The 26,624-nt window shown below is 40.6% G+C and overlaps 1 protein-coding gene across 4 annotated transcripts in view; it reads left to right on the top strand.

The window, feature by feature from the left end:
• The window catches only part of grm8a (glutamate receptor, metabotropic 8a), a 283,521-nt gene extending 270,660 nt beyond the window's left edge, over positions 1 to 12,861 (top strand). For 3 of the 4 annotated variants that reach the window (XM_030046271.1, XM_030046273.1, XM_030046274.1), the window contains exons 11-13: positions 9,368 to 9,508; positions 9,913 to 10,018; positions 12,353 to 12,861. In XM_030046271.1, the coding sequence (XP_029902131.1) occupies positions 9,368 to 9,508; positions 9,913 to 10,018; positions 12,353 to 12,402 (297 nt within the window). In that variant the 3' untranslated portion in view covers positions 12,403 to 12,861. Of the gene's footprint in view, positions 1 to 9,367; positions 9,509 to 9,912; positions 10,023 to 12,352 lie in introns of all 4 variants that reach the window. The other variant, XM_030046272.1, reaches the window with a different exon arrangement.
• The last annotated feature ends 13,763 nt before the right edge of the window (positions 12,862 to 26,624 follow it).

Below are 26,624 nucleotides of genomic sequence, written 5' to 3'. Positions count from 1 at the left end.
ACAAATGAAAACTTAATCTTAATGCCGTCAGTGTGTTGGAAGAAAAGTCCTAAAATAAATACCTTAAAAAATACTTTACAGTACATTTTGCTTTCATGCTAGTAATCATTTTATAGCAGCAGTCATTTGCAGTAGGTGGTTGCAAAGTCATTTTGGTGCAACCGTGTTCATATACTGGCTCAGCATTTGAAACGAGAAGAGATCACTGTGGCATTATAAATATGCACTGTGAAACCGCTGTGACAAAATAGCAAAGCCTCGACGCTTTTTTTTTCCTCCCCCCAGCTCTTAGCATTTGTTATTGTTATCCTTTACATGTCTTTATTGTTGTAAGCAGCTTACGATTGCAGTGAATCATGAATGTTGAGTCATTTTACAGTTACTGCCTATTGTAAATTGCCATGGAGAAGAGCATCAGTGTAAATGTAAAACAGAGCTCAGGTTACGGCAGAAAAAGAAAAAAGATGGACTCCTGAGGTGGTTTATTTTTTTTTTCCTCCTCTCAATGCAACTAATCCATTTAGCCCGTGGACTTAATTTGGTGTGATTTCATCCATCCAACACAGCCATATAAACTTGATTTAATTGGGAGCCAGGAGCTATAGGTTGCTAACTAGCTCTATCAATTGAATCGCCCTCTAGCGAATGTTGTCAGCGCAAGGTATGACATCAGAATATGATGACCTACTGAGAGATTTATCTTCTAGTTGGACTTTTTGGAGGACGTTTCATTACATGCTAATTATCTGTGCTTTCAAAATATTGTCTAATATGGACACCGGGTGACTTGAACTGAAAATGTCTCAGATTGTGGAGACAAGGCAGTCTAACCATGAAGACACATGCCAACACACACGGAGAAGTATTAACAGTACAAACAAACTAACATTTTTAGAACCTGAAAAGATTATCTTAAAGGTGTCTTAAAGAACCTTAAAGGTGTTTTCTATTTGGCCCATTAACCGAATTGTGCTCAGTGCTCATGTTGTAGGCACAAGTGCGATTGAATTTGAGACATTCTAAGTGAGTGAGGAGACTCGATGAGGCGATGGACAATCTATCTGATGGAATAAAAACAAAACAAACAAAAAAAAACTTAAGTTTACTGACAAAAAAACTTTCAAAACATTGGAAAGATGAATGATTAATTCCATATTGAGCCTCAACCCTTCCTCATGCTCAGAAGCAGTGAGTTTATTCACACTGTTGCATCTCATTAAGAAAAAAACAAACAAAAATAGACCTCTCTCTCTCCCTCCCTCTCTTTCTCTCTCTCTCTCTCTCTGTCTGTCTGTCTCACTCTCTCTCTCTCTCTCTCTCTCTCTCTTTCTCTCTCACCCTCCCACGGCTCAGGTGATTAAAACAATGATGGGTCCCATGGTGTGAGTAGAGAGGAACAGGAGGTGTCAATTATACACACAGACACACACACACACATACGCGCACACACACTTCCTCACACAGGAGGATTTGGCTCTAAATGGCAGTGTTAGTGCGTTTAGGACCCTCGGGCGCTCTGTAAAGTCACCCCGCTCATGAAAAGGTTCTGTCAGGACAGGCCCCTATCAAGGACACCCAAACTCATTATCAACATGCAGAGATGGTGGAATGTTAAATGGAGCAGAGCTGATATGGAGAGAAGAAAAGAGACAGACAAACAGGGGAAGGAGGTGGAGGGAGACGGTCAGCGAGGACAGAAGGGCAGACAGATGGAAACAGAGATGGGAATTGAGAGAAATAAAGAGTGAGAGTTGAGAGAAATGGAGAAAGGGAGGGAAGTATATCGGAGATAGAGATGCAAGGGATAGCGACGGAGGGAAAGAGGTAAGAATGAGAAAAGAGGGAAAGGAATTTGGAGAGTGGCGAAGAATGTCAACTGGTCATTAGAGATAGCGTAGGAGGAGGAGGAGGAATGACAAGGAGACGGAGGGGAAAGGAGGTTACGGGGGTGGAGTGGAGGTTAGGTTTTCTTTCTTTCTTTTTTCTTTCTTTTTTCTTTCTTTCTTTCTCTCTCTGTCCCTCCCCATATTTTTTGTGAACGCCGTCTGTCTCCTTCTGTTTCACCTTCTATCACCTCTCTTGCTGTCTCTCCCTCTCTCTCTCTCTTTCACACACACACACACACACACACACACACACACAATAGGCCTCAAAAGTCACAATATGGAAATATGGATCCAGTACATTTTCTTCAGTACATAAGTTTGTCATGTAACTGTCCCTATCAGAGTTTTATAAAACTTGTACATTTTTATTTCTATGTTTCTGACTTAAATTGGACTGGATGCAATGAATTGTACTACCAGCAGTACTTTTCAAATTAAGTAATTATTTTGCCAACAAAAAGCCAACAGTGCCGCGCACCTTAGAGGTGCACTAAGCAAACTGGAGGGTTGATGATTGATGAGGGTGAGGACCCTTCAGACTCAAACTGACGAAAACTGTGGATTAAGCACTTCATTTATCAGTGAGTCTCAACCATCAGATTATTTGCTTATTCCACCTTTTTGTCAGTTGGGTCAAAACTTCCTGACTTGGACCGACCCCCGTAGTGCCGGGGAGTCAAACTCTGTCACTAAAGAGGCTGCGTTAAAAAAAAATCACAACTATTTTGAGGGCCAGACAGGGCCTGTATTTACCGAATGCTTTCAATCCAAAGTCAGGCTTGATCAAAATTTGCCTTGTGCAAAAATGATTTATACACAAATTTGAACTTCACATGAAACATTCCTCCTCAAAAATGTTTTAAACAAGACCAGGATATCTAAAACCAAACTGATTAGTGTGGGAAATGACATAAAGAGTCCACTGCATCATTACTATGCTCTGGCATATTGTATTTACCTACCTTGAATCCTTTCAAATGACTAATAGTTTCATCACATTTCATCACATACATCTCATGGCTTTACTCATACATGCACATCACTGGCATGCAAATCCATCTAAAATAAAACTAAAATTTTTATGTTAAACCAGTAATTTGGTCAAAACATGCCAAATGACATCAAAATGTAGGCAGGTTGACTTGTGCATTTTGGGGTTTGTATACGCATTGTTGGCAATATGGAACTGGGCCAAAAATAGTAGAATAGTAGAATAATAGAAAATCAAAAATTACCCCATTAGCCACATCTAATCATGCCATGTAGCCACTTAGTTTAATTAAAAAAAAAAAAAAATCTTAGAGCTGACAGTCAGATTCCTCAATCTATGTCTCTCTCTGCCCACTGTATCGCAGATCTGAAAGCAACAGCATGGCATTATGCATGCTGATGTAGTAAGGCAACATTAAGCAACAGGGCGGATGCATTTATTATAGTTTATTTATAGTTTATAGTTTTATTATAGTGGTGCATGGACTGGCCCTTTTAACTCTCATGCCAGGATGCATTTATTATGCAGGTGTTTATGTGTGCGCATTCTCGAGTGTGTGTCTGTGTGTGTTCATAGTGGCAGACGCTGGCAGTTGAGTGTGTATGGGCAATTATTTGGATGTGAGTAGGTACTGTGTGTATGTGCAAGGTTGTGTGTGTGTGTGTGTGTGTGTGTGTGTGTACAGACACGCTGGCACATAAGTGCTTGTGTCATTGTTAATTTGTCTGTGTGTGTGTGTGTGTGTGTGTGCTCTGGAGTGTCCCATGGTAGCACTGCTCATCATATCAAAAACAAAACACCCACGGCAGTGAGTGATGGTGGAATGTGTTCCTCAGTTCAGTCAAGGAGAAAATAAACACCCTCCTGATGCTCGGCTTTGTCATCACTCTTTCTCTGTCTCCCTCGCTCTTTATCTTTATGACTCTTCCTCTCTCCTCTGTCTCTCTATCTCCACGTCCGATTCCACGTCCTCCATTAGCACATGATTGCTTCCTCTCGTCTTGTTTCTTCTCCCGTACTGTCTCTCATATTCACTCTGTCTATTTCATCTCTTCTCTCTCTCTCTCTCTCTCTCTCTCTCTCTCTCTCTCTCCCTCTCTCTCTGCTCTTGGTGATGTCGGTCATGTTGCTGGCTAGAGCTCTTTGATTTCACCACCGTCTTCTCGCTCTGCGGTACATATGAAAGGAGCTGCAATAATCACAGCACAAGTGTAATATTTGGGAATGTATTATGTCTTGTTTTATCAAACATGAGGAGCAGATGGTTGTGATTTAAATTTAAATGCTGTGATTTAAACTTGTATTAGTACACGTCAGTCTGTGTGTGTGTGTGTGTGTGTGTGTGTGTGTGTGTGTGTGTGTGTGTGTGTGTGTGTCTGTGTGTGTGTGTGTCTGTGTGTGCGCACACTGCAGCCATTCAAATTGCTTCAAGTGTTTTGCATTTTGCTGCATCATGCCTCAACTTGACTCAAGCAGCATCACTGAAATGACTCCAGGAAGTGTTGTGCTGGAGTGCACCACTATCTTACTCCAGTGTTATTTGCATTTTAATTGGCAAAAGCTGTAGCTCCCACGTGCAGCTAAGTACTGTTTGTGACAGGTGCATAGGCACTGCTCAAACTCAACAGGGGAAGACAGGTTGTGCAAAATGTTAGGGACAAAAAACTCCAGGACATTGTTGTTCTTTCTTGCAATTATACCATTTCACTTTGACAAGTGAAACGGCATTGTAAACAAGTGAAACTATTCATCAAACTCAAGTTTGTTTCCCAAGTGTGTACTTTTTACTGTATAGCACCGGTAAATGAAAACATGTCAAATCCTACCCAGTCATACAGTGTGCGCCTTGCTTTCTTTTTGTTGTCTTGCGTGACAGTTGTATTGTGCAACCCTCTGCAGAAGTCAGGCCTAATTAAGTTAATTTTCTTCTGATTTTGACTTATTGTATTATGTGTTGGAGTTATCAAGTCTTGATAGAAAAAAGAAAAAAAAAATAGCCAGTTACATCAAAGCCACTTTTGATGTAGTCAAAATAAGCTGTCATGTTTCAGGGTCTACACTATGTAGAGAATGGCCTCTCTCTCTACACATTCATTACTCTTTAGTTAAGTGGTGCTTATTTCTAAGGAAACATGTATGTCAGACAGGGACTTTTAGTCTACAGTTATTGTGATCCAGTGGCAATTATTGTGGAACTTACCCAGCGTGTGCACTGGAAACCATGTTACAGATTTAACACCAAGAGTTCAGGAGGTTTTCATTCTAGGTTACTGGCAGTTAATCATATATCGCAGCACTTGAATTTTGACATCAGCAGAGTAATCGTTTAGTGCTGCTAAATAACAAAATACCCAGTGGACGCAAGCCCTCGGATGAACTGTGTTCACACCAAGAGGAAACAAAATGAGTCACTGGATTGAAAAAGAGGGGGAAAAAAATTTCAATATGAGAAAGTTCCTTGCCTACTGGCATTAACCAAAAAGTTGGTTTATGCCTCTCTTCCTTAAGACCTTAAGAGTAAGAGCAGCACATTGCCCGGTATCTCTCGTCTATCTGCCTTTTTCGATTTCCTTCCAATCCTCTTTCTCCCTTTTTTTCTCCTCAGGTGTAAAAAAGCATATTACCCATTACTCACTCCCCTATATCCACCCTCCCACCCCGCTTTCTCTCCCTTCATCTCTCTGAAACTCTTCCTATACAGGATGACAGAGTTTGTCTGTCTAAGTACAAGTTTTAAACCTTAAGAGGGAGTACGGTGTGCAGCCAGCCATAGCTAATCGTCTGCTTTCTCGCTGTGACTTTGGGGATCATAGAGCGTTCATCCACTGCACGTTATCAGCTGGGAACAGCAAGACAGGAAAGCGTGGTTTCACTCATAATGCACGTGAGCAAGTTTGTCTCAATATCTGTGTGTGTGTACATGTGTACAAGTCATTACTTTATGTGAATGGAGGTGTGTGTAGAAAGGTGGAAGCTTCAACTTTGGACCAAAATCAGTTCAATGGAAGCAGCTATCAGTAGACTTGCTGCAGTTTGAAAACAGCCCGTTCCCTGCTGAGGGGATTCTGTCTCTTCATCTCATTTCCTCATTCTCACTGCTGCTCCGTCTTTCTCCTCCTCTTATTCTCAGGTACATTGTCCCATTCATTGCTTGCCTCTCCCATTCTCCTCTCCTCTATCTCAATTTCAGTCCCTTGCCTCTGCAGCATTCGCTAACGCTCAAAACACGATTCGCTTTCGCCATCTGTTCCCTCCTCCAAGGCCACCACTTACGCTTGCTGATTCTTATATCAGTCTGATTCACTTCGCCGTGTTTTGTTGGCATGGAATGCGGAGAAGAAACATCGCCAACACATTCAAGTAAAAATGAATCAACCTTTTAAGACGACAAGTTCCCTCCTGTGCCTCTCTTTGTCTTGCTGTGTTGGTGATCGCTCTCTCTCTCTCTTTCACTCACAGTAGTGGAATTCAGTCCTGTGTTTGCGTTTTTGTGTGAGCATGTGATTGTGTGAGTGTGTTTGTGAATGAGGTGAGTCATCTGATGGAAGGTAATGGATGGATGGTAAACTACTATCAGAGCCTGTAGGGGAGCTGCAGGCGTTGCTCTTTACCCCTGAGCAAGACCCTCTGTGATGTTGGGACAGCAATGTCATTCTGAGGTCGTGTGTGTGTGTGTGTGTGTGTGTGTGCGCGCACGCCTATAAAATCCAACATATGCATCTATACACACCAAATAGCTCACAGTCTCATTGCAATCCTGCTGTCTGTTAACTCATTACAAAGAGTATAAATGAGTGTTTTAAAGGAACAATTCATCCAAAAGCAAAAAAATATATATGTTTTCTCATTTTCTTCTAGTGTAGTCGATCCATCCAGATAGTGTTATTTGGCAAGGTTTCCGGTCTTTCCTTCGCTCTAATACAATGTGGCTGGATGGGTAGCTGTTGAGTAAATAGCTTGAATGTTCAGCTATTTACTCAACAGCTCTCTCCAAAAACAACATCATAGATTCCTGGCGTCTTCACACACAGGCAAACTGTATCAATTCGCCTCAAAATCATACTCACTGGAAGCGAAGAGACACAGTTTGCTGTTGTTCCTTGGCTTGAAATAGTTCCTGATGGAGCCCCATTGTACTGGAGTGAATGGAGACAGGCAAGATTGTGGCATATTGGAAACCTCACCATATCACACTGAGACTATTTGGAAGGTAAAGTGCACATTAGAGGTAACTGGGAAAGTATCTTTTTTTTTTTTTCTTTTTTTTTTTTTTTTGGTATTTTGGGTTAATTGTTCCTTTAAGAAGTAATCTCCTACTCTCTGCATCTCCCATAGCAATCATTGTGTTTATGCTCTTGTTTGGCTATTATAACACAGTCAGGGGTGGCAATATGTCTGCATGCGTGCATACTAGCGTGTGTGCGTGTGTGTGTTTGTGTGTGTGTGTGTGTGTGTTGTGACTGAAGCATGACTGGCCATCTGGTAACTGTTGCCCCCTTCTGATATTTTTCTCCTAGCTGCAGGAGCAGTCACACATCAACGGCTCACTATGAGAAGACACAAAATAGCTATGTGTGTGTGTTTATGTGGGTGTATGTGTGTGTGTGTGTGTGTGTGTGTGGCTATATCGATCTGTTGATTTGTCCTTCTGTCTACCCTGCTATCTGTGGCCTCATAGCCTACAATACCTGCCTTTCTGCATCACTGTCTGCCCGCCTGCCTGTGTGTGTGAATGTCTGCCAGGCGACCACATCTGACCTCTCTGTCTCCATAAATCTTTGCATTAATGTATGTAAATTCTTTACAGAGGGGATGAATTCTTTATTACACCATTTAACAATATGTAATTGCCATATATGAATTCCTATAAAGTTATAAAGGGTTTTACTGTGTCACTGTGATTTTCAGGACTCTGATAATGAATGTACATTATCCCTTACCTGGATGTTATCACCTGTCACCATAAATGGGATGTGGGACCTTATGGAAACTTTACAGTGCTTTCTTTCCTTTTTCCTTTTCCTGCAGCACCAATGGACATTTTTGGTAACTGTCAATCCAAGGTGTAGAGGTACTGCAGAGTTAACAGTGCAGCCCTTACTTTCGCTCTGTTCCACTTTCTGTTTCTTGTCAGGCTCTAGTTATCAGCAGTGCCTCGATCTGTATAGCTGTGCAGTTTTTGACAATCTAGGGTTGACCAGCACAGTCTCTCTCTCTCTTTCTCTCTGTTTCTCTCTCTCCTTCACTTGATCACTCTTCCCATGACTCACATTCTCCTTCTCTTTCGCCCACTTTCTCCATCTCTCGACATCTTTTTTTTTTTTTTTTTAACTTCCCCCTTCCTTGTTTCTCCTTCATCTCCTCTTCCCTCTCTCTGGCTTGGTGCCTCTTTGCCTTCTCTGCTCTCTCTCTCTCTCTCTCTCTCTCTCTTCACTTTTCCTTCTTTCCCTTTCTCCCTCTCTCTTTCTCTGTGTCGCTCTCAATGTAGACAGTGTTCGCCTGATGTCTTTAGAGCTTGTCAGAGGTGTGGGTGAAGCCTGTCATTGCAGCTGTCCTCCAAACTACTCTCTGAAACTCAGTCACTAAGGACCTAAGGACTAGTTCTCTGTCCACTACTGTATCTGTGTGTGTGTGTGTGTGTGTGTGTGTGTGTGTGTGTGTGTGTGTGTGTGTGTGTCTGTGTGTGTGTGTGTCTGTGCGGGTGTGTGTATCTGCCCGACTGCCTCCTTGTGTATCATTATAGCTGTCCTCCGGCCTGTTCGCTAACATAGATATGGTATAATAAAATCGTCTAATTCAGCAAAGTGTGCATTATATTTCAGACTCTCTTGCTCTCTTGCCGTATGTGTTATTATTGCTTTCCCTCAATCCCCTGCACACTACACCGTGATATCAGATTGTCTGTCTGCCTAGCTGTCTGTGGGACACTGCAGCATGTTCAAACAACTCACTATTTTCATTTTAAATTAAATAATTAAAGGAATACACTGAGTTTTGCAGAGATCAGCCCACTGGTCAACTTATCCATCAAGCCATAAAAAATCATCCATGAGCATCGGCAGCATCTAAACTTTGTGCACTCTTTTAAAGAAATGCAAAGTGCAGATGTGTGTTAAATTACATTTGCATTCCAGAAAACATCTGAAAGTCAATTTGGAGTAATTCCTGTGACTGATGACTTACCAGATGCGATCTGAACCCTCTGGTACTTCCAGCAGGTTAAAATAAATACGAAGAATCATCTCAGGTACTGTTTGATCTATCTTCCCGTGTGTCACTGTTGCTGTCACTGCGACAATGTTTTATTTGACTCATTTTCTGCTCATTTCTCCCGTGTTAGATCATCCGTTACCTGCTCTTGTTAACTCGTCCCACCTGTTCCTCTCATCTCTCATCAGGTGGATTCTGGATGGGGATGATTACCCAGACTATCTCTGACAGCTTGAAAAGTGATAAATGATACACACTCTGTCTGCCTCTCTCGTTGTAGATGTATATCCAGACCACCACCCTGACTATCTCTCTCAGCCTGTCTGCCTCCGTGTCTCTGGGGATGCTCTACATGCCCAAGGTCTACATCATCCTCTTCCACCCCGAGCAGAACGTACCCAAACGAAAACGCAGCTTCAAGGTGAATTGGGCTCAAGTGTGCACGGTGAAATATTTACTGCATCATAGCTTGGGTTTCTTTGACATTTTCCACTCCAAACCTACGCTGAATTTGATACAGCTGGTGTTGATTTATGCAGATGAAATGACAGCCGAGACAAATTGCTCTACATGATTCATGACAATAATTCATGAGCCAAAATGTGTAATTACAGTGGGCTTACAATGAAATATTTCTTATCAACAGCATCAAGGGTGCATTACTTTTTCTCAAATTCTTTTTATATACTATACCCTCAAGTTGAACATTCCTTATATGCATGTTTTAGCTGCATACCATTTGAGTAGTCAGGATTCATCCGTCAGTCACTAGTAGCTCATTAGTAGTTCGTGAAGGTTTCTGAATGTTAATGCATTATAACACAGGCCATTGTGACAGCTGCCACCATGTCAGGGAAACTGACCCAGAAGGGAGGAGACCGGCCCAATGGAGAGGTGAAGACCGAGCTGTGTGAGAGCATGGAGACCAACAGTGAGTAAGAGCACACCGAGGTTTTATAACTATACATATTTATATTCATTTTATGTGTCACAGTTTCATATATACATGTTTAAATGCAGAGGTCAAGGCAGACGTGTAAGGTGACCAAGTTTTTTGGTATTTCGTTTAACACTACACATAATAAACATCATATACCAAGGCCTTACACTACCTATACATGTGCTGTATATTTATGTATGTATGCATGTATTGTATGCATGTACATATCCTCATAAATCATATCCTCCGTAAATCTGCTTAATAATAGTTCAGTACATATGGCCAGATCAGGTCTGAAATAAATGAGAACATGGAAATCAACCGTGAGTAAGAGCACACATTTATTTTGCCAATTTCCTTGTAATAGATTATGTTGCACTGCAATTTTAAACACATAAATACATAATGATGGAGTGGATACTATGAATCATAATGCAGCTCACTTTAAAAGATGAGGATTGGATCAAGAAAGTTGGAGAGCAGCAAGGTGCTATTATACATGTAAAACACATTATTTTTATGTATTATATGATTACATGGCATCATAATGCGCATATACATATGGTAGGGGCAGGATTGGGCACCAGACAATGGGAAAATATGCATGTTTTGTTATTATAGATAATGTCTAACTGTTATTCACATGAGATTATTTCATTTAGTCTCGCTAACAAATAATTGATAACATTCTTCCACTAACTGGGTAATACATTTAAAATTTAATTTGAATTCCACAGCAAAATGGAATAGCAACCGAAAACTGCTCTATAATTTGCAAATGTTTATGCTTAGATATGCAGTTTGCATACATTTTTTTTTTTTTTTTTTGTACATCAGTGAAGTGGAAGTTTAATTGCAGTTTGAAAAATTAATTTCACGGCTGAATTTTTTGCATGGCAAAACAATTGCAACAGTGACTGTTTTTAAATAGCATGGTGTACTGACTGCAGACCTCTCTCCGAGCACTGACAGTTTAGTTTTTCTTGAGCTGGGTCTCCCATGTCAGCAATCTGCAGACGAAATGACAGGACTGTATGTGTGTGTGTGTGTGTGTGTGTGTGTGTGTGCGTGTGTGTGTGCGTGTGTGTGTGTGCGTGCATGCGAGCATGCGTGCGTGCGTGTATACATGTGTCTGCATGCCCATACAGTGTAAAGTATGTGCATGCATGTTTTTATATAAGTCTGCATGCCTCTGTGCATGAGCATGATTGTGGAGTGTGTGTGTGTCTGTGGGTGAAGTTTTTGCATGTGTATGTCTGTATCTGTAAAACTAATGTGTGGCTGGGAATACAAGATCATTTTTGTGTGTGCAGTCATGCTGTGCACATGTTTCTGCTCAGGTGCAAGGATATACTTGTGCGTAACGGGCGCCTGTTACAGATCTGCACAGGCGAAGTGTGTTTCCCTGTCAGCAGTTTGCTGGCGTCAGTGGAGGCAGCAGTCCACAGTTCATTTATTTAGTCATTAACATCTCAACACATAGTCTGTGATGTAGAAAAAAAAAAGGAAAAAAAGTTTGCAAGTTCCACGGCAGGAAGCAATCTGTTTATGCAACAGTAACAGGCAAAATGCAAGTGGAAAAATCACTGTTTTTTTTTTTTTTTTTAAGTGCCTGACATTTTGCTTACGAGTGCTCTCAAGAAAATATCAATAAACAGTTTTGTGCATTTCTCGTCAGGGTAAAAAAAAAAAAAAGAAAGAAATTGTAACATCGCATGCACATTTTTTTTTTTTTTTAAGTTTTTTTTTTTTTCCATGAAGGACCTTTTTCCATTATTGCAGCAGCATGATGGTGAGCCGCGGAGTGAAAGAATGAAATAAATGAAAGACTTGTGATGAAAGCATCAGGGTATAACAATAGCACAGTTAGAGGCCTGCGGTGGCTGCACAAACATTGACATTTACCATGAAACGCTTGAGGGGACACCAGACATAATGGGCATGACAAAAAAACAGACAGCTCAGGTGGACTGTTGCTGTGACACTCTTACATGAGCGTGAATGGCAAAACCTGCTCTCAACTGCTCTCTCTTTGTTTCTCTTTCTCTGCCTCCCTCCATTCCACTACTGTGGCTCTCTTACCTCCCCATTTTTTCATTTGTTCTTCCTTCCTTGCTTTCTTTTGCTCCTTTTCACCTCATATCTCCCCTTATTGTCTTCTCCCTCCCTCTTTGCCTAATTGTTCTGCCCTCTCTTCTTTGCCCCATGCCACCTCACTTCCTATCTTTCTTTTTATCTTCTTTAAACGCTTCTTTTCCCCTCATTCACCCTTTCTCTCATCATCCCCTCCTCTTCATTCCTCTTCCTCTTGTCCTCTTTCTCCAGCTTCATCAACTAAGACTACATATGTCAGCTACAGCAATCATGCCATCTAAAAGGACCAGAGACGATGATGGAGAAAGGGGACTGGACAGGAGAGGGGGCGTGTCTTGGGGCAGGGCCATCCCAAAGAAGGAACCGTCGCTCTCAGCTGATTGGCCGGAGAACTGACTGACAGACAGACAAGGCCCCCAATGGAAACCAAGCATGAGACATTTTGTATTGTTCCGCATCAAACCTATGACCACAGAGAGGTGGGACCACACAAACAGCCAATCAGTGTGCCTGCTTTCCTGCTGCTCACAGCTCATTGGTCCGACCCTGAACTTAACTGTTTAAAAAAAAAAAAAAAAAATGGAAAAAAAAGAAAAAAAAAGAGACACAACCTGAAAAAAGTGACGTGCCACAGGACACTGTGGTTGACATTAAAAAAAAAAAAAAATCACAAAAAAAATCATAAAATGTAACAGGAAAAAAAAAGAAACCATGTAGACATTATATCAAAAAAGGGCATAGGTGGGAGCGGGACAGAGATTTATGAGATTAAATTTTAAAAGATATTTAAAAAGAGAAACTTATGAGAAAACCTATGAGACTCGACTCGAACATGTTTGTTGTTATTCTCTACTTGTAAGTATTTTTGTGGTTGTGACGATTTTTTCATTCTTGTCTCACCGTTGTCTGATGGATTGCCCTTGCATACTGAGATGAGTGTGTTTCCTCCTGCTGTCTTGGCTAACTGGGTTGTAGCCTTGGGTTGTGAACCTGTAAAATGCCATGGTTGAAGCATGCCAGTTTTTTATACAAAAAGGAGATTTATTTATAATAAAGGAATGTTTTGCAAATGTGTAGATTGGGTGGTTGTGCTTTTCAGATTTATGTATGATCATCTCATGTTATCATTTGTAAGGTCCTGTAGGCTACTAAATGACACAAGGAGTGATAGACAGACATATTTTATTAATCCTTGGGATCAAATTGAGATTGAAAATAATGTTTGACTATGCAATCTTCCTCCATATGTTTTTCTTCGATGTTTTGTCAGTCACACATCTATTCGTCTTTAGATAGGCCTTAATGCAGATCTGTGTATGTGCCATATTCATGTGTGGCGGTGCATACGAGATTGAATTGGTCACATGCTTTTTCCTATCATAGTGTAACTATCAGTTGAAACAGTATTGTGCATAGCATGGCACTGTGACCCAGCCAAAATACCAAAAATCCAGAATGGACTTTGAGAAAATCAACCAGTTTTAAATACCCTCAAAAACTCACTTTATGGACATTTTTGGTAAGGTTTCTGAACACATAAACAGTGTAGATATTTTGCTCTAACAGAATACACAACAAAACGTTTTCCATCCTGGCAACTATAATACCTCTAATTCCTCCTGTAATTCCTGCATTCTCTTAATTGCGTATAAAACCCTGTATTCAACAAATCACTTCACCCCGACAGGCAGAAAATCACTTCTGCCCATTTGATTTTAACACATTTTCCTCATTGATTTTTTTTTTTTTTCTGTTCAAGCATTCAGTGCTACACAGCTCTCTCCACCCTCCTCAAACCCCCCCTCAGAGGTACGCTGCTCTCCCCATACTGACGAGACACTGACTGGAGGAACTTGCCAGAAACATTGGTTGGGTGAGGGGCTCCCAGAAACAAGATACAGGAATAGAGAGAGAGAAAGTGAGGAAGACAGAAACAGAGCAGGGCAAAGTGGTCTGATTTTCCCTCTTCCCTTTTCCCACATGTCTGTCAAACATACATGAGATCTAAGACCGAAACAGTCAACTGCACCACTGAATCCATTCCTGTTGGAGAGGAACAATTAATATCGCCGAAGGCAAAGTGAAAGGACAAACGACACCTTGTGCAGAAGGATGGTGTTCTCCATTCATGTTATATGAAAGGGAATAAAAAGGTGTGTGTGTGTCCTGTATGTGTGCTTGTTTATGTATCTGTGTACAGTATGTGTGTGTATGTCCGTATTCAAAGGATATTCTTGAGGCTAGTTCTGTATGCCTTTGATTGCTCCCATGACACCAGGGCATCTCACATGTTGGACATCCTGCAAATATTAACCAGGCAGAAATACAATAGCCGTGCCAATAAATAATAGCCATTTACAGCACAAATAATAAGCTCAGCGGCCAGGAGTATGTGCTTTTATAAAGCATTATTGTTGTCATGTATTATAGAAGTGGCATGGAGGCCTCGTGGTGAGACAGATTGTTCCATAAGCAGAAAGTCACAGGTTCACATTCTGCAGCAAGCAATGTGTGCCAAGTCCCAAAGTGACTCTTGGTAAGACGCTGAGCTGAACCTGCACACTTATTGCATGTTGCTCTTGATATAAGTTGGAGCAACAGTGAAAAACTTCATGCCAGTTTCACAATCAATGTGTGATGGGGAATTGTGGAAGTTTGTTAGAAATTCTATAATTTTTTTATGCTAAAAGCAACATTGGACTGGAGTCCTCTCCTTCATTTACGGCAGAGACAAGCTCCGGTCCCCTGTAACCCTGATTAGGAGTAATCAAGTATGGAAAACAGATTAATCAACTGATTGAAGCAATATTGAGGAATAACTAAACTACAAGTCCAAATCTCTGTGAAGCTTGACTTCTAGGGGCACATTCAGACCAAACACAAAGTGGATTTTCCCCTTGAGGACTCGTGTGAATACAGCAGTGCTTTTTTGGCTCCAGTTGAAAAATGTCAGCTCATATGAACATGCGAATGAAGTGAATACATAAAATTTTGCAACATTCACATCACATGTTTTTGTGTCATTCACGTCGCCCGGTGCAAATTTGCTTCTATCAGCGTCTTTGTTTTGACTTTGTAAGTAATTGTGGTGTGTGTGAAAAATTTGCTTTGCGTTTGGTCTGAACACGTAATAATGGAGAAAAGTAGGGGGCTGGTCTTTGGTAGCAGGTCATGTGATCACCCATAGAGAACATCAGGTGGTTACATCACCTGCCACCAAAGACCAAGCTTCTCTCTTTGCATTTAGGGTTCATTTACTCCTTTAATTGTGTTGAAAATAATAAAATAATGAAAATAATGAGTGTGACCCATTATTCCACTGCTGAGGAGTTGGATCTCAGATAATGCACTGATGTGTCCTCCTGACTTATGATAGCAACATTCACAAACAGGCTCTCCAAAGGCTGTCATGTTAAAGGAAGCACACTTTTCACATCTGTTTTAGGGCTTGGTCACTGGGACCCTCCTGTATCTCAGAAAGCTTTTGCTTCAGATATTTTTCAGTTCACAATTCTGTAGCTGTCCACACTGCAGATGAAGAGACAGCAGTGGAGAGAGTTTCATTTGATGCATTGTCTCATTGTGAGACTTCATAAGGAATTAAAAGAACAGTCCACTCAAAATAAAAACAAAATGACGTTTTTTCCACTTAACCCTAGTGCACTTTATCACCCAGATAGTTTCTGTGTGATTTGGTGGGGTTTCCAGTCTGTTGCAGTCTTCTTTGTCTCCCAGCAGCAAATACATATACGTTTGGATGGGTTTTTGTTTGTGTATCTTAAACCATTAAAAGGAACTGACAATATACCAAACTGTAACAGCATCTGAGAGTGAAATCTTTGTTTAAACATCGCACTTTAAGTAACTTACCCTTTGGGAACTGCACATTTAAGCAATCATGTCCCACAAATCATTTACAGTGCGATGAGAAAAGAGTGTGGAGGACTGAGCTGTCCAACAAATTTATGACTAAAATCCCTGCAGAGAAAATCGGAGAAGACAGGCAGAGGTCTAGGACTGTGTCCTTTGACACTTGCCTGTCATCACACATCCGAATCTGTGTGAAATCACCCAGAGTAATCCGGTGTTTCCTGAAGGCAACCAGATGGTGGATGTTGTGACCTAGTTGTCAGTTGGCATGAGCTGGAACTGGTACAGGATGGATTCAGTGTGATTAATTAGTAGTCAATCAGACTGACAAATGTGACAGAACACAGGTGTGAATGCGTAATACTCAGACAACAGTGACCTGAGGGTATATTTTATTATTATGTTTCATTCAAGCCCATATTCTCATAGGCTGGCACTGAAGGTCGCTGATGATTTCCCAGAGAAAGCATCGCAGTTGCAGCAACACTGCAGTAGGGTAACACACAGTTTCTCAACTGTTTTCTATGCAGTGTGTACTCACTGTACATTATTCAGGGTGCAGGATCTGCTGTCCGACAGAGCCAGTAATCCAAGTTGTCTCCAGCCCACTAATTCAATTACCCATCTCAGACTACAGCTGATTGCCACAGAGATAGAGAACAGTGGGCGGCTGAAGAAAACTGCTCTCTTTGCGAAATCACATCTCTGCCCACTTGAAATAAGTGTGTGTGTGTGTGTGTGTGTGTGTGGATGTGTGTGTGGATGTGTGTGCTATTTGGTTTGTGAGGGGAAAACAGCAGATGGTCCACTGCTCTGTGTGTGTGTGTGTGTGTGTGTGTGTGTGTGTGTGTGTGTGTGTGTGTGTGTGTGTGTGTGTGTGTGCGTGTGTGTGTGCGCGCGCGCGCGCGCATGTGTGTACATACATGTGAGCGTGTGTGTGTGTGTGTGTGTGTGTGTGTGTGTGTGTGTGTGTGTGTGTGTGGACGGATGGAGAAGTGATACTATATGAGACAGCAGGGTGACATGGGAGCCTTGCTGGATATGGTTACCATGGTATCCAGACCAGATGTCAGTCAGAAGACCTTGATCTGAGCAGCTCTCCGGTGTGATGGACACACACACACACACACACACACACACAGGCTTATGTTTTCAACTGAACAACTACTGCCAAACCTTATTTATTTATTAATGTATTTATTTATTTATTTATGAAAATACTGGAGAGTTAAATAAAAAAAAGGGTCTATATACACATTTTCCTTAAAAATCCTAACCCTGCCCTGCTATTCTTTTCCAATTCCATATGAATAAAAAAAAATCATACCTTTACGTTCCTCATATAGATGATATAGATCTGCCCTTTGAGTGTGCTGTATTTTGTCAATTAAGAGCTCATGCAGCCAACTAGGCTTAACTTAAAAAATACAATAAATAGATGAAAATGATCAGGTTCCAGAGATGGTGGATGTCTCATGATAAAACTCTAAACATTTAAATTTCATTTGAACATTTTAAAAGTTTGCTCCTCTTTCTTCAAAGAGAGAGGGGCAAACTTATTCAAGTTGGCTGGCTCCACACAGATTTATTGCATGACTGTCTGCTGCATCCCAAAACTTGAGCAGATAACCATGTAATCTGGAGTTTGAAGGAAGATTGTTTTTGTATTGGTTTTATTCATTTATTCAAATATCACTTTTTACTGAGTTTGGCCCAATGTGGAATGGTATTTTTTTTTTTTTTTGCTTTTGTCTATCTCTTTGCTAATAGGATTCACTGGCAATGTTAGATCTTTTTTTATTATTATTTTCAAGGAATGAATTTTGTTTGTTTCCATCTCTCTCTCTCTCTCTCTCTCTCTCTCTCTCTCTCTTTCCCATGTCTGTATTTTCCAGGTAATGGGCACAATATCATGTATGTGAGTGTGTGTGTGTGTGTGTGTGTGTGTCTGTTTGCACTGATATCGCCTTAAGAATAGGTCCCATCCCATTGAAAGGCACAATTCTCCAGCCTTCTGTGAGCCTTTTGCACTGTGAGCTGGCATGAATGAATACGGAAAATCGGGGTGTGTCATATTTTGAATGAACACTGCATTTAGGATTTGTTCCTCCCTTGGTTTCAAAATTGGCTCAGAACCTTTTCATTCACAGGTAATGTCAGCTTCCATAGTCTAGACTCTGTCCAAGACATTCAACATACTCAATCATTCTCTCTCTCTCTCTCTCTCTCTCTCTCTCACACACACACATACACACACACACACTTAGACACATTCCCAATATAAGTAATGTAGGGGTTGTGGTGGTATTTGCAGAAATGTCCGTCTAATCCTGAAGAGTTGCATTAAATGTCTAAGAAATCAGACACACACACGAACGTAGAAGCTAAATTAAAAACAGATTAAAGGAAACAGAGTGTGCCAGCTATTTGTAGCTACGACGGTAACATTTTTTGTCGACATCATAAACCCTCTTCCCATTATATTTTTAGTGTCCTGCCATTTCACACTTCCCTGGTTTTTCAGGTAGTCTTTTGGGACAGGTAAACACACGGCGGCCCTGTGGCAGTGCGTGTCTAACTTTGTATGCGTGACTGTGCACTTGTGCCCATTTTTTTTTTCCTCCTCCTGTTATTTCTGAATATGTGCGTGTTTGTGTGCGTACCCCACTGAGGGAACGGGACACCTGGGAGAGATGCCAACCTCAGAAATGTCGCACCTGTCAATCAAGCGCTCCCCACGCCATCGTGCTGGAGAGGAGGAGGAGGAGGAGACTGCAACGCTTCCATCCTCTTAATGAGGAAGGTCTCCAATTGGGAATTTAGAGTAGTTAAGCAACGGAACAGTGATTTGAGGGGAAAAACAAAAGGACGGAAAAGTGAAAAACAGGGAGAAAACAGCCTGTTTCTCTGTGTTTAAGGCTTCTCAGGCAGAATGCTAAACCTCCCAGCCGAGACTTTATCGTAATTAGCTCTGTCAGATGGCCTGTGCCAGGGGAAGCTATTACCTTAAATAGACTCACCAGTGATACGGATCTTGGTTCTTACAGATGTTTGCACGCCTGTTGAAGATACAGCTGGCTGGCGACGATGTGGGCAGTTTTCCAGCTATGTGAGTCAGTTTACCGATGCAGAATTTGAACAGATAGAATGGGACTTCTCACTGAAAGCAGAGTTGTTTGACGGCTGTGTGCACACAGCGCCGCAGATATAGGAAACCAACACACCTTTGCAAACACAGACACAGACAAAATGAATGTAGTGTAATCAATCATCAAACGATCGATAAGGAGTTCAGGGAGGATTTAGTTGTGACAGGGATAAGCCCTGTAGATACTCCAAATCCATGCAATCTATTATTTTTCACACACCAGCAGTGCACATTAAGTTGAACAGATGATTTTAGCCCATTGAAAATACATCTCACTGGGTTTGTTGTTAGAAATTGAATATGGCAATAACCAAACATACATTTGTTTCTTCACAATGCTACTTCTCATGCCATTAGTTTTAACCCTCCTATTATCTTTATGGTCACTTTGCTCCCATTCAGTGTTTAAGATATGTAAATGCTTATTAACATTAACATATATTTTTTTTGCTTCATGTTTAATGACTTTTCTTAATTTAATAGGGACAAGCGGGTAAACATGAAATGAGTATGATGATATGCACATACAGATTTGTTTTTTCACTGGGGTCTATTTGACTCCAGGCTGTTTTGGCTGCATAAAACATTTCAACATTTTACCCAAATTTGTTTTAGTTGTTTTGGATGACACTGAGGTACTATAACTTGCCAAAAAAGTCTCTGCTTTGGGGCCCTCACCGAACATAACCATACCTGTTGCAGTGCCAGAACCACTGATAGTTTACACGACATTTGGGAGGGGAAAAAAAAAAAAAACAAAAACAAACAAAACAAAACAAAAGCATAATTCTCACGAGATCTTTGATGTATAAGAGTGTCTCAGTGCGTGAGGTTTAGGTTGTCAACAAGACACATGAGATACCTGACACATAAACAAATTTTATTATAATAATTTGCTGGAGGTTTAAATTTCTGGGGTCAAATTGACCCCAAGAGTACAAAATGTTATTAAATTTGAATGTAACAGGAGGGTTAAATTTTTCATTATATATTTCCAGTACTCATAATAGTAGTGATGTAATAATTTTGTGTAACTTAGTAGTTGCAGGAGGAGAATAAGACATCCAGCCTCATGCAGTTTACAAGGCTAAAAGACATAATTTCTAACCAGATTTATCAATGTAAAGGTAATCCAGGGGGTTGAAGTGAAGCAATGAGTACTGTTAGGTTGTTTTGTTGGTTCAAAATAAAGTTAGAACTGAAAGTTGACCAAATGTTCACAATAACACAATAAGGGGTAGGGATGGAGTATATCAGTATGTCAGTGAGGCCATGTCTTTATTTATGTCTGGAATCAAGTGTAAAAAAAGAACAGAAAGCTACACTGAAGCTGTAGCATTTTGTTGGAGATGTTTTCTTTTTCCCGCGGGATTCGGCTACCTTCACTGATGGTGAAGAAACTGGCAGGCAACCAGTAGTTATCACTGTGTCTCCGTTGGTTTTACCCATGGGGGGGCAAGATCTAGGAATGTGCAAAACTGAGTATTACAGCTGTGCAGATAGGGGTTGACAGTGACAAGTTGTCCCAAATTTGATGCACTCCCCAGTGGGCAGCGTATAGAGCAGGTTGAAACCAGAGCTTAGCCATCAGGGAGAGATACATTTCTGCACTTTGCATTTGGTGCTGTATGGTTGTGACATCGCTTTTCTTTCTGTCTTTCTTTTTTATTAAACGAGAGAATGTGTCGAGTGTAGCTTTGCCATTTCTCTCACTCTTATCTGTGCCTCCCTTAATCACTCTGGCGCGCCTCACACTTTAAAAAGCATCAGTTTAAAAGGCTTAAGATTGGGCTACACCCGTCCCCCTCCACCCTTTAACACAAATACAAACTACAAGCCTGCAATCTTTCCCTGCATACAGTTAGAAAGGAACACAAAATATTTGAATGTCTCGTTGGCCAATTCACTCAATCAGGCCATCTTTTTTTTAACATTGCTGTCTACACTGGCTGTATTAAATATTTTGGGGAGGCACTTTAAAGGTGAGAAACACAGTCATGGATCAGATATTGCCAATTGATGTGTCCCTTAAGGAGACTTTTAGTACACCCTTAAAACTTATCTTACACACACACAAAATACCAACTGTTTTCAAAGCAGCATATGGTGTTAAATCCCAGAGCCTTACGGGGTAAGCCTCATTTCAAGCATCCCTATATTGGAAGAGAGGAAGAAGAACTGTATTTGTGTTTAAATAGAGCTGGGCAGTATTGTGATAAGACACTAAATATCATCTGGGATTTTGGATATCGGAAGATTGTGATATGGCATATGTGTTGTCTTTTCCGGGGATTTAAAGGCTGCATTACATTAAAGGGAGGCAATTTTCTGAACTTATTAGAATATTCTAGCTGTTTTATCATCTGCCTTTCCCAACTTGGTCATCATATCTCCATTATTAATGGTTGTTTATCGAAAAATCTCTTGTGTGTAAATATTTTATGAAAACACCCATTGGAATATTGTCACAACATCAATATTGAGGTTTTTTGTCAAAGCTATTGTGATATTTCATTTTGTCCTGATGGCCCAGCTTTGTATCCAGATTCAGGCTTTCCATAGTTATGTGCATACAATAATATACTGCTGGAGTGTACTGTAAAGAATATGAGATGCCATATGAATGGTGGCAGACATTCACCTCATAGCGCAGAGTCTGTCAACTTGAGTTTGTCTTCTGCCTGTGCTGCTGTTTTGCCGTTAGTGTCAAGAAGTAAAAAAGCAGTCTATGATATAATGCCTTTCGATGCAGTTGAATTTGCGGGTGCTTGACACGCTTGTTTCCTTGGGAACGAGTTGCCGCAAAACAACTGTGTGACAGAAATGACAGTGTAGCAACCATAAGATCCGTACCCGTTTGGTCCAGAGAGCATTCATAGAGTGATGTTTCACACACTGCAATTTAATGTTTGATGTATTTATTATGTAGTATGAGGAATTGGGGCAAAACCTGTATGTGTGCATGTGTGTCCCCCACAAACATATGATATTACATACCTTTTTTTTTTTTTTCGGTTGTGCAGACAAATGCGTTGAAAATAAGAGGATTCAAGTCTGCCAGCTCTGACTCATTTGGTGTTCAACACATCCAAATTGCTTAAATAGTTTGATTTTTTTTTTTTTTTTTAGCCTTCCTTAAAAGAGCAAAGTAGGATCAAAGGTAAATAAGAATTTGTTCTTAATGATTTGGCTGGTAAAATCAAGGTTAAATACACAAAAGTAAGATCTTTTTTCTGTAAACTTTTACTTTTTACCAAAGCCACTTTCACCTCAGTAGATTAAATACTGGCATCATGGTTGTCCGGGTCTGTGTGAATTGTTTTATATTTAGAGTCATCACAGCATTTGATAATGTTAAATATCCCTCGCCCTTTATCAGTAGGCTAATCATGTTTTTTACATCACTGTGTCAGTCAGTCGGGAGTTAGGTCCAGACCGACAAATCTCATTTCAGTGGTCTGAGGTCCGTCCCCCTGGAAGCACTAGTGGCCCCTGCAAGGCATCTGCATTCAAAATAACACACTTTGTTTTTGTTTTTGTTATAGTATCATGTACATGATCGCGATCATACTGATGCAAAGGATTTTGCTCCAAATTATGTTGGTAGCAGCCCCATCTCTTCAGTTGCATCCAGCATCACTTCCTCTTGCTTGTTGCTCTGCCCACATGAGAGCAACAAATGCTATTTTAATTAGGTATTTATGGAGATTATATGGCTCTAAATAAGATAATTAAAAAGAATATAGATGATAAAAAAAATGCTAATGAAGGACTGGTGCTTGTCTGAGCTTGCTTAGCTAATCTGCAATATATTGTACCCATGTTTGACATGCACAGCATTACATTTGCAACTTTTGACTATTGACAATCTGTTGACAGCTCACAGGTTAGGACACACCTCCATCTATCCTGATACATATTTATCTGGTAACATAGATATGTTTATTTTTCTGAATAAGTAATGTTAAGATCTTTTTTATATACAGAAAGGTAAGGTCACCTCGACTCAGACTGACTGTCCAAGCATCTATCTCTGTATTCAGTTACATTTCAATAAAAGGAAACAACATTATCAAAAGAAAACCCATACGACCACATAGACCCAGTGGAGCATTTCCTGAGGAAGCTAGGCGGCAAACAAACAAATTTAAACAAATGTTAACACCATCATTTCATTTGAATTTGTTGAATATACTTAAAGATATCCTTCAGTCCTTCTGATGTCATTGCATCACTGAGTCCATTTAGATGTGCAGTAATAATTCAGTCTTATCTCTAGTAATTCTTTTTTTCTTATCTCATGATAATAAGTGGAACTGTGATCACGAGAAAACAAAGTTTGATATCTCAACATAGTTAAGTCGTGACCTGGATTTAACAGGATTAAAAAAAATACAAGCAACCATGGCCACTCTCATCTCCTCCAGTTCATTAGACAACCAATGGACCAATTTTTTAAATGAATCCATGCAAACTGGGTTATTGGAGAAATCATGTTACTTCAAACCATGCAGGCGTTGTAATCATAATATTAGCTTAAGCTGATTACTCTCGGTAATCGGGGTATTGGGGTGCATGTATTCAATGTCATACCCATAATCACAATAAAGAACAGCCTCTCGGGTGTTACTACTTTAATAACATCATCAATTCAGTGGCTGTCATTGGAAGCATTGAGTACTCACGCATTTGAAGCTAACGTTTTGCTCATATCTGTCTGCAGAATATACTGTAATATGGCTAACACTACCTGCTCATATATCAGTTTTCATTTATATGACGCACCCTCAGGAAACAAGGTAGCCCCATAGTCTGAGTATATTTTCTGGGTTTGAAACCACTTCATGATGTTTATATTACATGCCAGCCCCTCTGTTTCCCATCCTTTCTATAACTGTAGAGTGTCTAATGGGGCAGATATGTCTTAAAAAGAAATAAACTAGTCACAGCGGTGACACTTTTTTTTTCTGAGCAATCAAATTCCAACCTTTCAGTGCTGTCAACGTATACAATGAAACCATTTTACCTGATTTTTCTCCATTTAGACACTTCTGAAAATATAACATCTGAGCAGCACAGGTGTCACCTATGTGAATAAATGAGATTTTAGCTCCCGGTCCAAATCCAAGCAGCCAAAGGCTTTGAGGCTCTGTCATCTAAATATCCCGAAACCTTGGCTATGTGTGACTAATACAGGAGAGAGGGAGAGATAACACCCTAATCCTGCGTCTCTCTCATTTAGTATCATAACAGGACATCTGTCGCTGAGGGGCAGATTATCTATATGACTATAAGGTCACATGTTGACAGGATTATGGGGTGCAGGGGTGACGAGTTTGTGGCTAACACCAAGAGAAGCATCTGCTGGAATGACTCACAGCTGTTAATAGCTACTGTGGCTGGCTGCATGGGGTTAGCATCTGGCATGTGGCCTCATAATAGAAGGTAGCTACCCAAATTCCTCCTTAGAGAAAGCGGAGGAAAGGGAGATAGAAATAGGAGGAGGAGGAGGAGGGTGATAACAGGAAAGAGGAAAAAAGGTGCTTGTCGAGAAAAGGGGGTACACAAGATTACACATTCAAACGGATTTCAGGCTACAAAGAGGACGAGCATGTTACCAAAAACTATGCACCTTTTACCTTGACTTTCCCCTGTTTATCGCTGTATACATGCAGCTTAATGCTCCCTGGAATAGGAGGAAAACAAAGTGATGGCAGAAGGAGGGAAAGGAGGTGTGAACGCCTCCCAGTTTATAGCTCACTACACGGTAGTCTGTTTTCCCTCTGATTACAGCTTGCTACACGAGGTTAACATCTGCTGTAGCATGTGGCTGTATGAATATTGGCTGGCAGGCTAAACTGTGACGGGGAAACAGGACTGGAGGAGCAATAAAAGGCCCCTTTTGTACCTCCACATGCACATGCTTTCATTCGGTGTGTAAATCTGATTTAGCTGGATTACATTTACACCTGACCTGTGGCTCCAGTGTGCAGCTCTTTCTTGGGTAATTGCATTGTTAAAAACTGACAGTCACCATCTTATCTTGTTTGTTCCCTATCCACACGTACACCTACAATCACTTTTGACTGTTTGCTATTTGAGTTGCCCGTTTGATTTGTGTGTGTTTCATGACTGGATCCATTTTGCGATTGCTATATAAGAACTGTATTTACACTTTGATTTCACTTGTTTTTGCTCAATCCAGACTCAATCTGATCACCCGGAATGCATTTCAGTGGCAGGTGGCACAAAGTCGGAGTCTGCTGGGGAAAATATATGCTAAGGCAAGAAGGGGGGATAAAATCAATGGAGAGAAGTGAGCAACAGCACTATTAGGAGAAGGAGGAAGAGGAGCAGCAGGTGAAAGTAAAGGTGAGCACAGAGAAAATTTACAGATGTTAAACTGTTTAAGGGAGGAGAAGAGCAAATAAGGAGGAATACGATCTCTCAATCAATTGATTTGGCCATCATGTGTTTAGTCATCTAGTTCTGGAATTACACAAAAGACTCTGTAGCTTGGCAGAGAAGATGGAGGTGACAGGGAGGAGAAATACGAGAAGATGTAGAAAATTTGGAGGAAGGAAAAAAAACTGTGAAGAAACATTTAAGGAGCAGGAGGGGAGGGTAGAGCAGGATTGCGTGAGGTCCCATATTTGAAATTAGTTTAAAGGATCATCCTGGTGCTTTTTGTGCCAGGTTTGTACCAGCTGTCCAGGTTGTCTGCATACAGTTAGAGATGTTAGAGAGGGCTGGTTTCTCTACCTTCAGAATAACACGTTTGCTTCCATTCATTTTTTGCACAATCTGAAAAAACTGATGCCAGAATTGAAAACTGTGCAATTGTCCATCATAGTAAACATGAAGCCTTAATTTGGTTTTGTGAATATTTCTGTGTTCATTTTTGAGTGGAGTGTTTTCGTATCAGTGCACACATTCACAGGTCAGTCTTTTGGCCAGAGAAGATACCAGGTTCCTTGATTGGATAAGCAAGGCAACCGGGCATTTTATTAAAATTTAAAAATTTAATTAAGATTAAAAAAAAAAAAAAAAAAAAAAAAAAAAGTAGATGCAGACACTTATTTTACATTTGGAGTTCATCTGTTTTTCTATACAACAAAAAGCTTCCAAATGCGTTTCACCTCAGCAAAGAATCACATATGATAAGTCAAGATGGAAACCAAAACCACAACTGATACAGAGTGTGGTTAACACCATGGGCTGATCTGGAGTGACTCACTTCTGTCAGTAGATGCTACAAATAGCTGCGTCGTGCTGATACATTACCTCTGGCTGTTCATATAATACCAAACCGCGTGACCTCATTTGCAAACCGCCCTCACAAACGAGATTTCATATTGTCACCCAGATGTGCAGCAGCCAGGTGCATATCGAGAGAATAAGGGAGGTGGGCTGGATAATTATCCACTGATCAAATCCCTGGGTTTAATGTTTGAATGTAAATGGCATACACCACTGCCGACATAA

The sequence above is a fragment of the Myripristis murdjan genome, chromosome 23 (genome assembly GCF_902150065.1).
Source record: "Myripristis murdjan chromosome 23, fMyrMur1.1, whole genome shotgun sequence".
Taxonomy (NCBI): Eukaryota; Metazoa; Chordata; class Actinopteri; order Holocentriformes; family Holocentridae; genus Myripristis; species Myripristis murdjan.
Note: the sequence above shows the minus strand (reverse complement) of the source record. Positions and strands in the feature narration are given on the sequence as shown.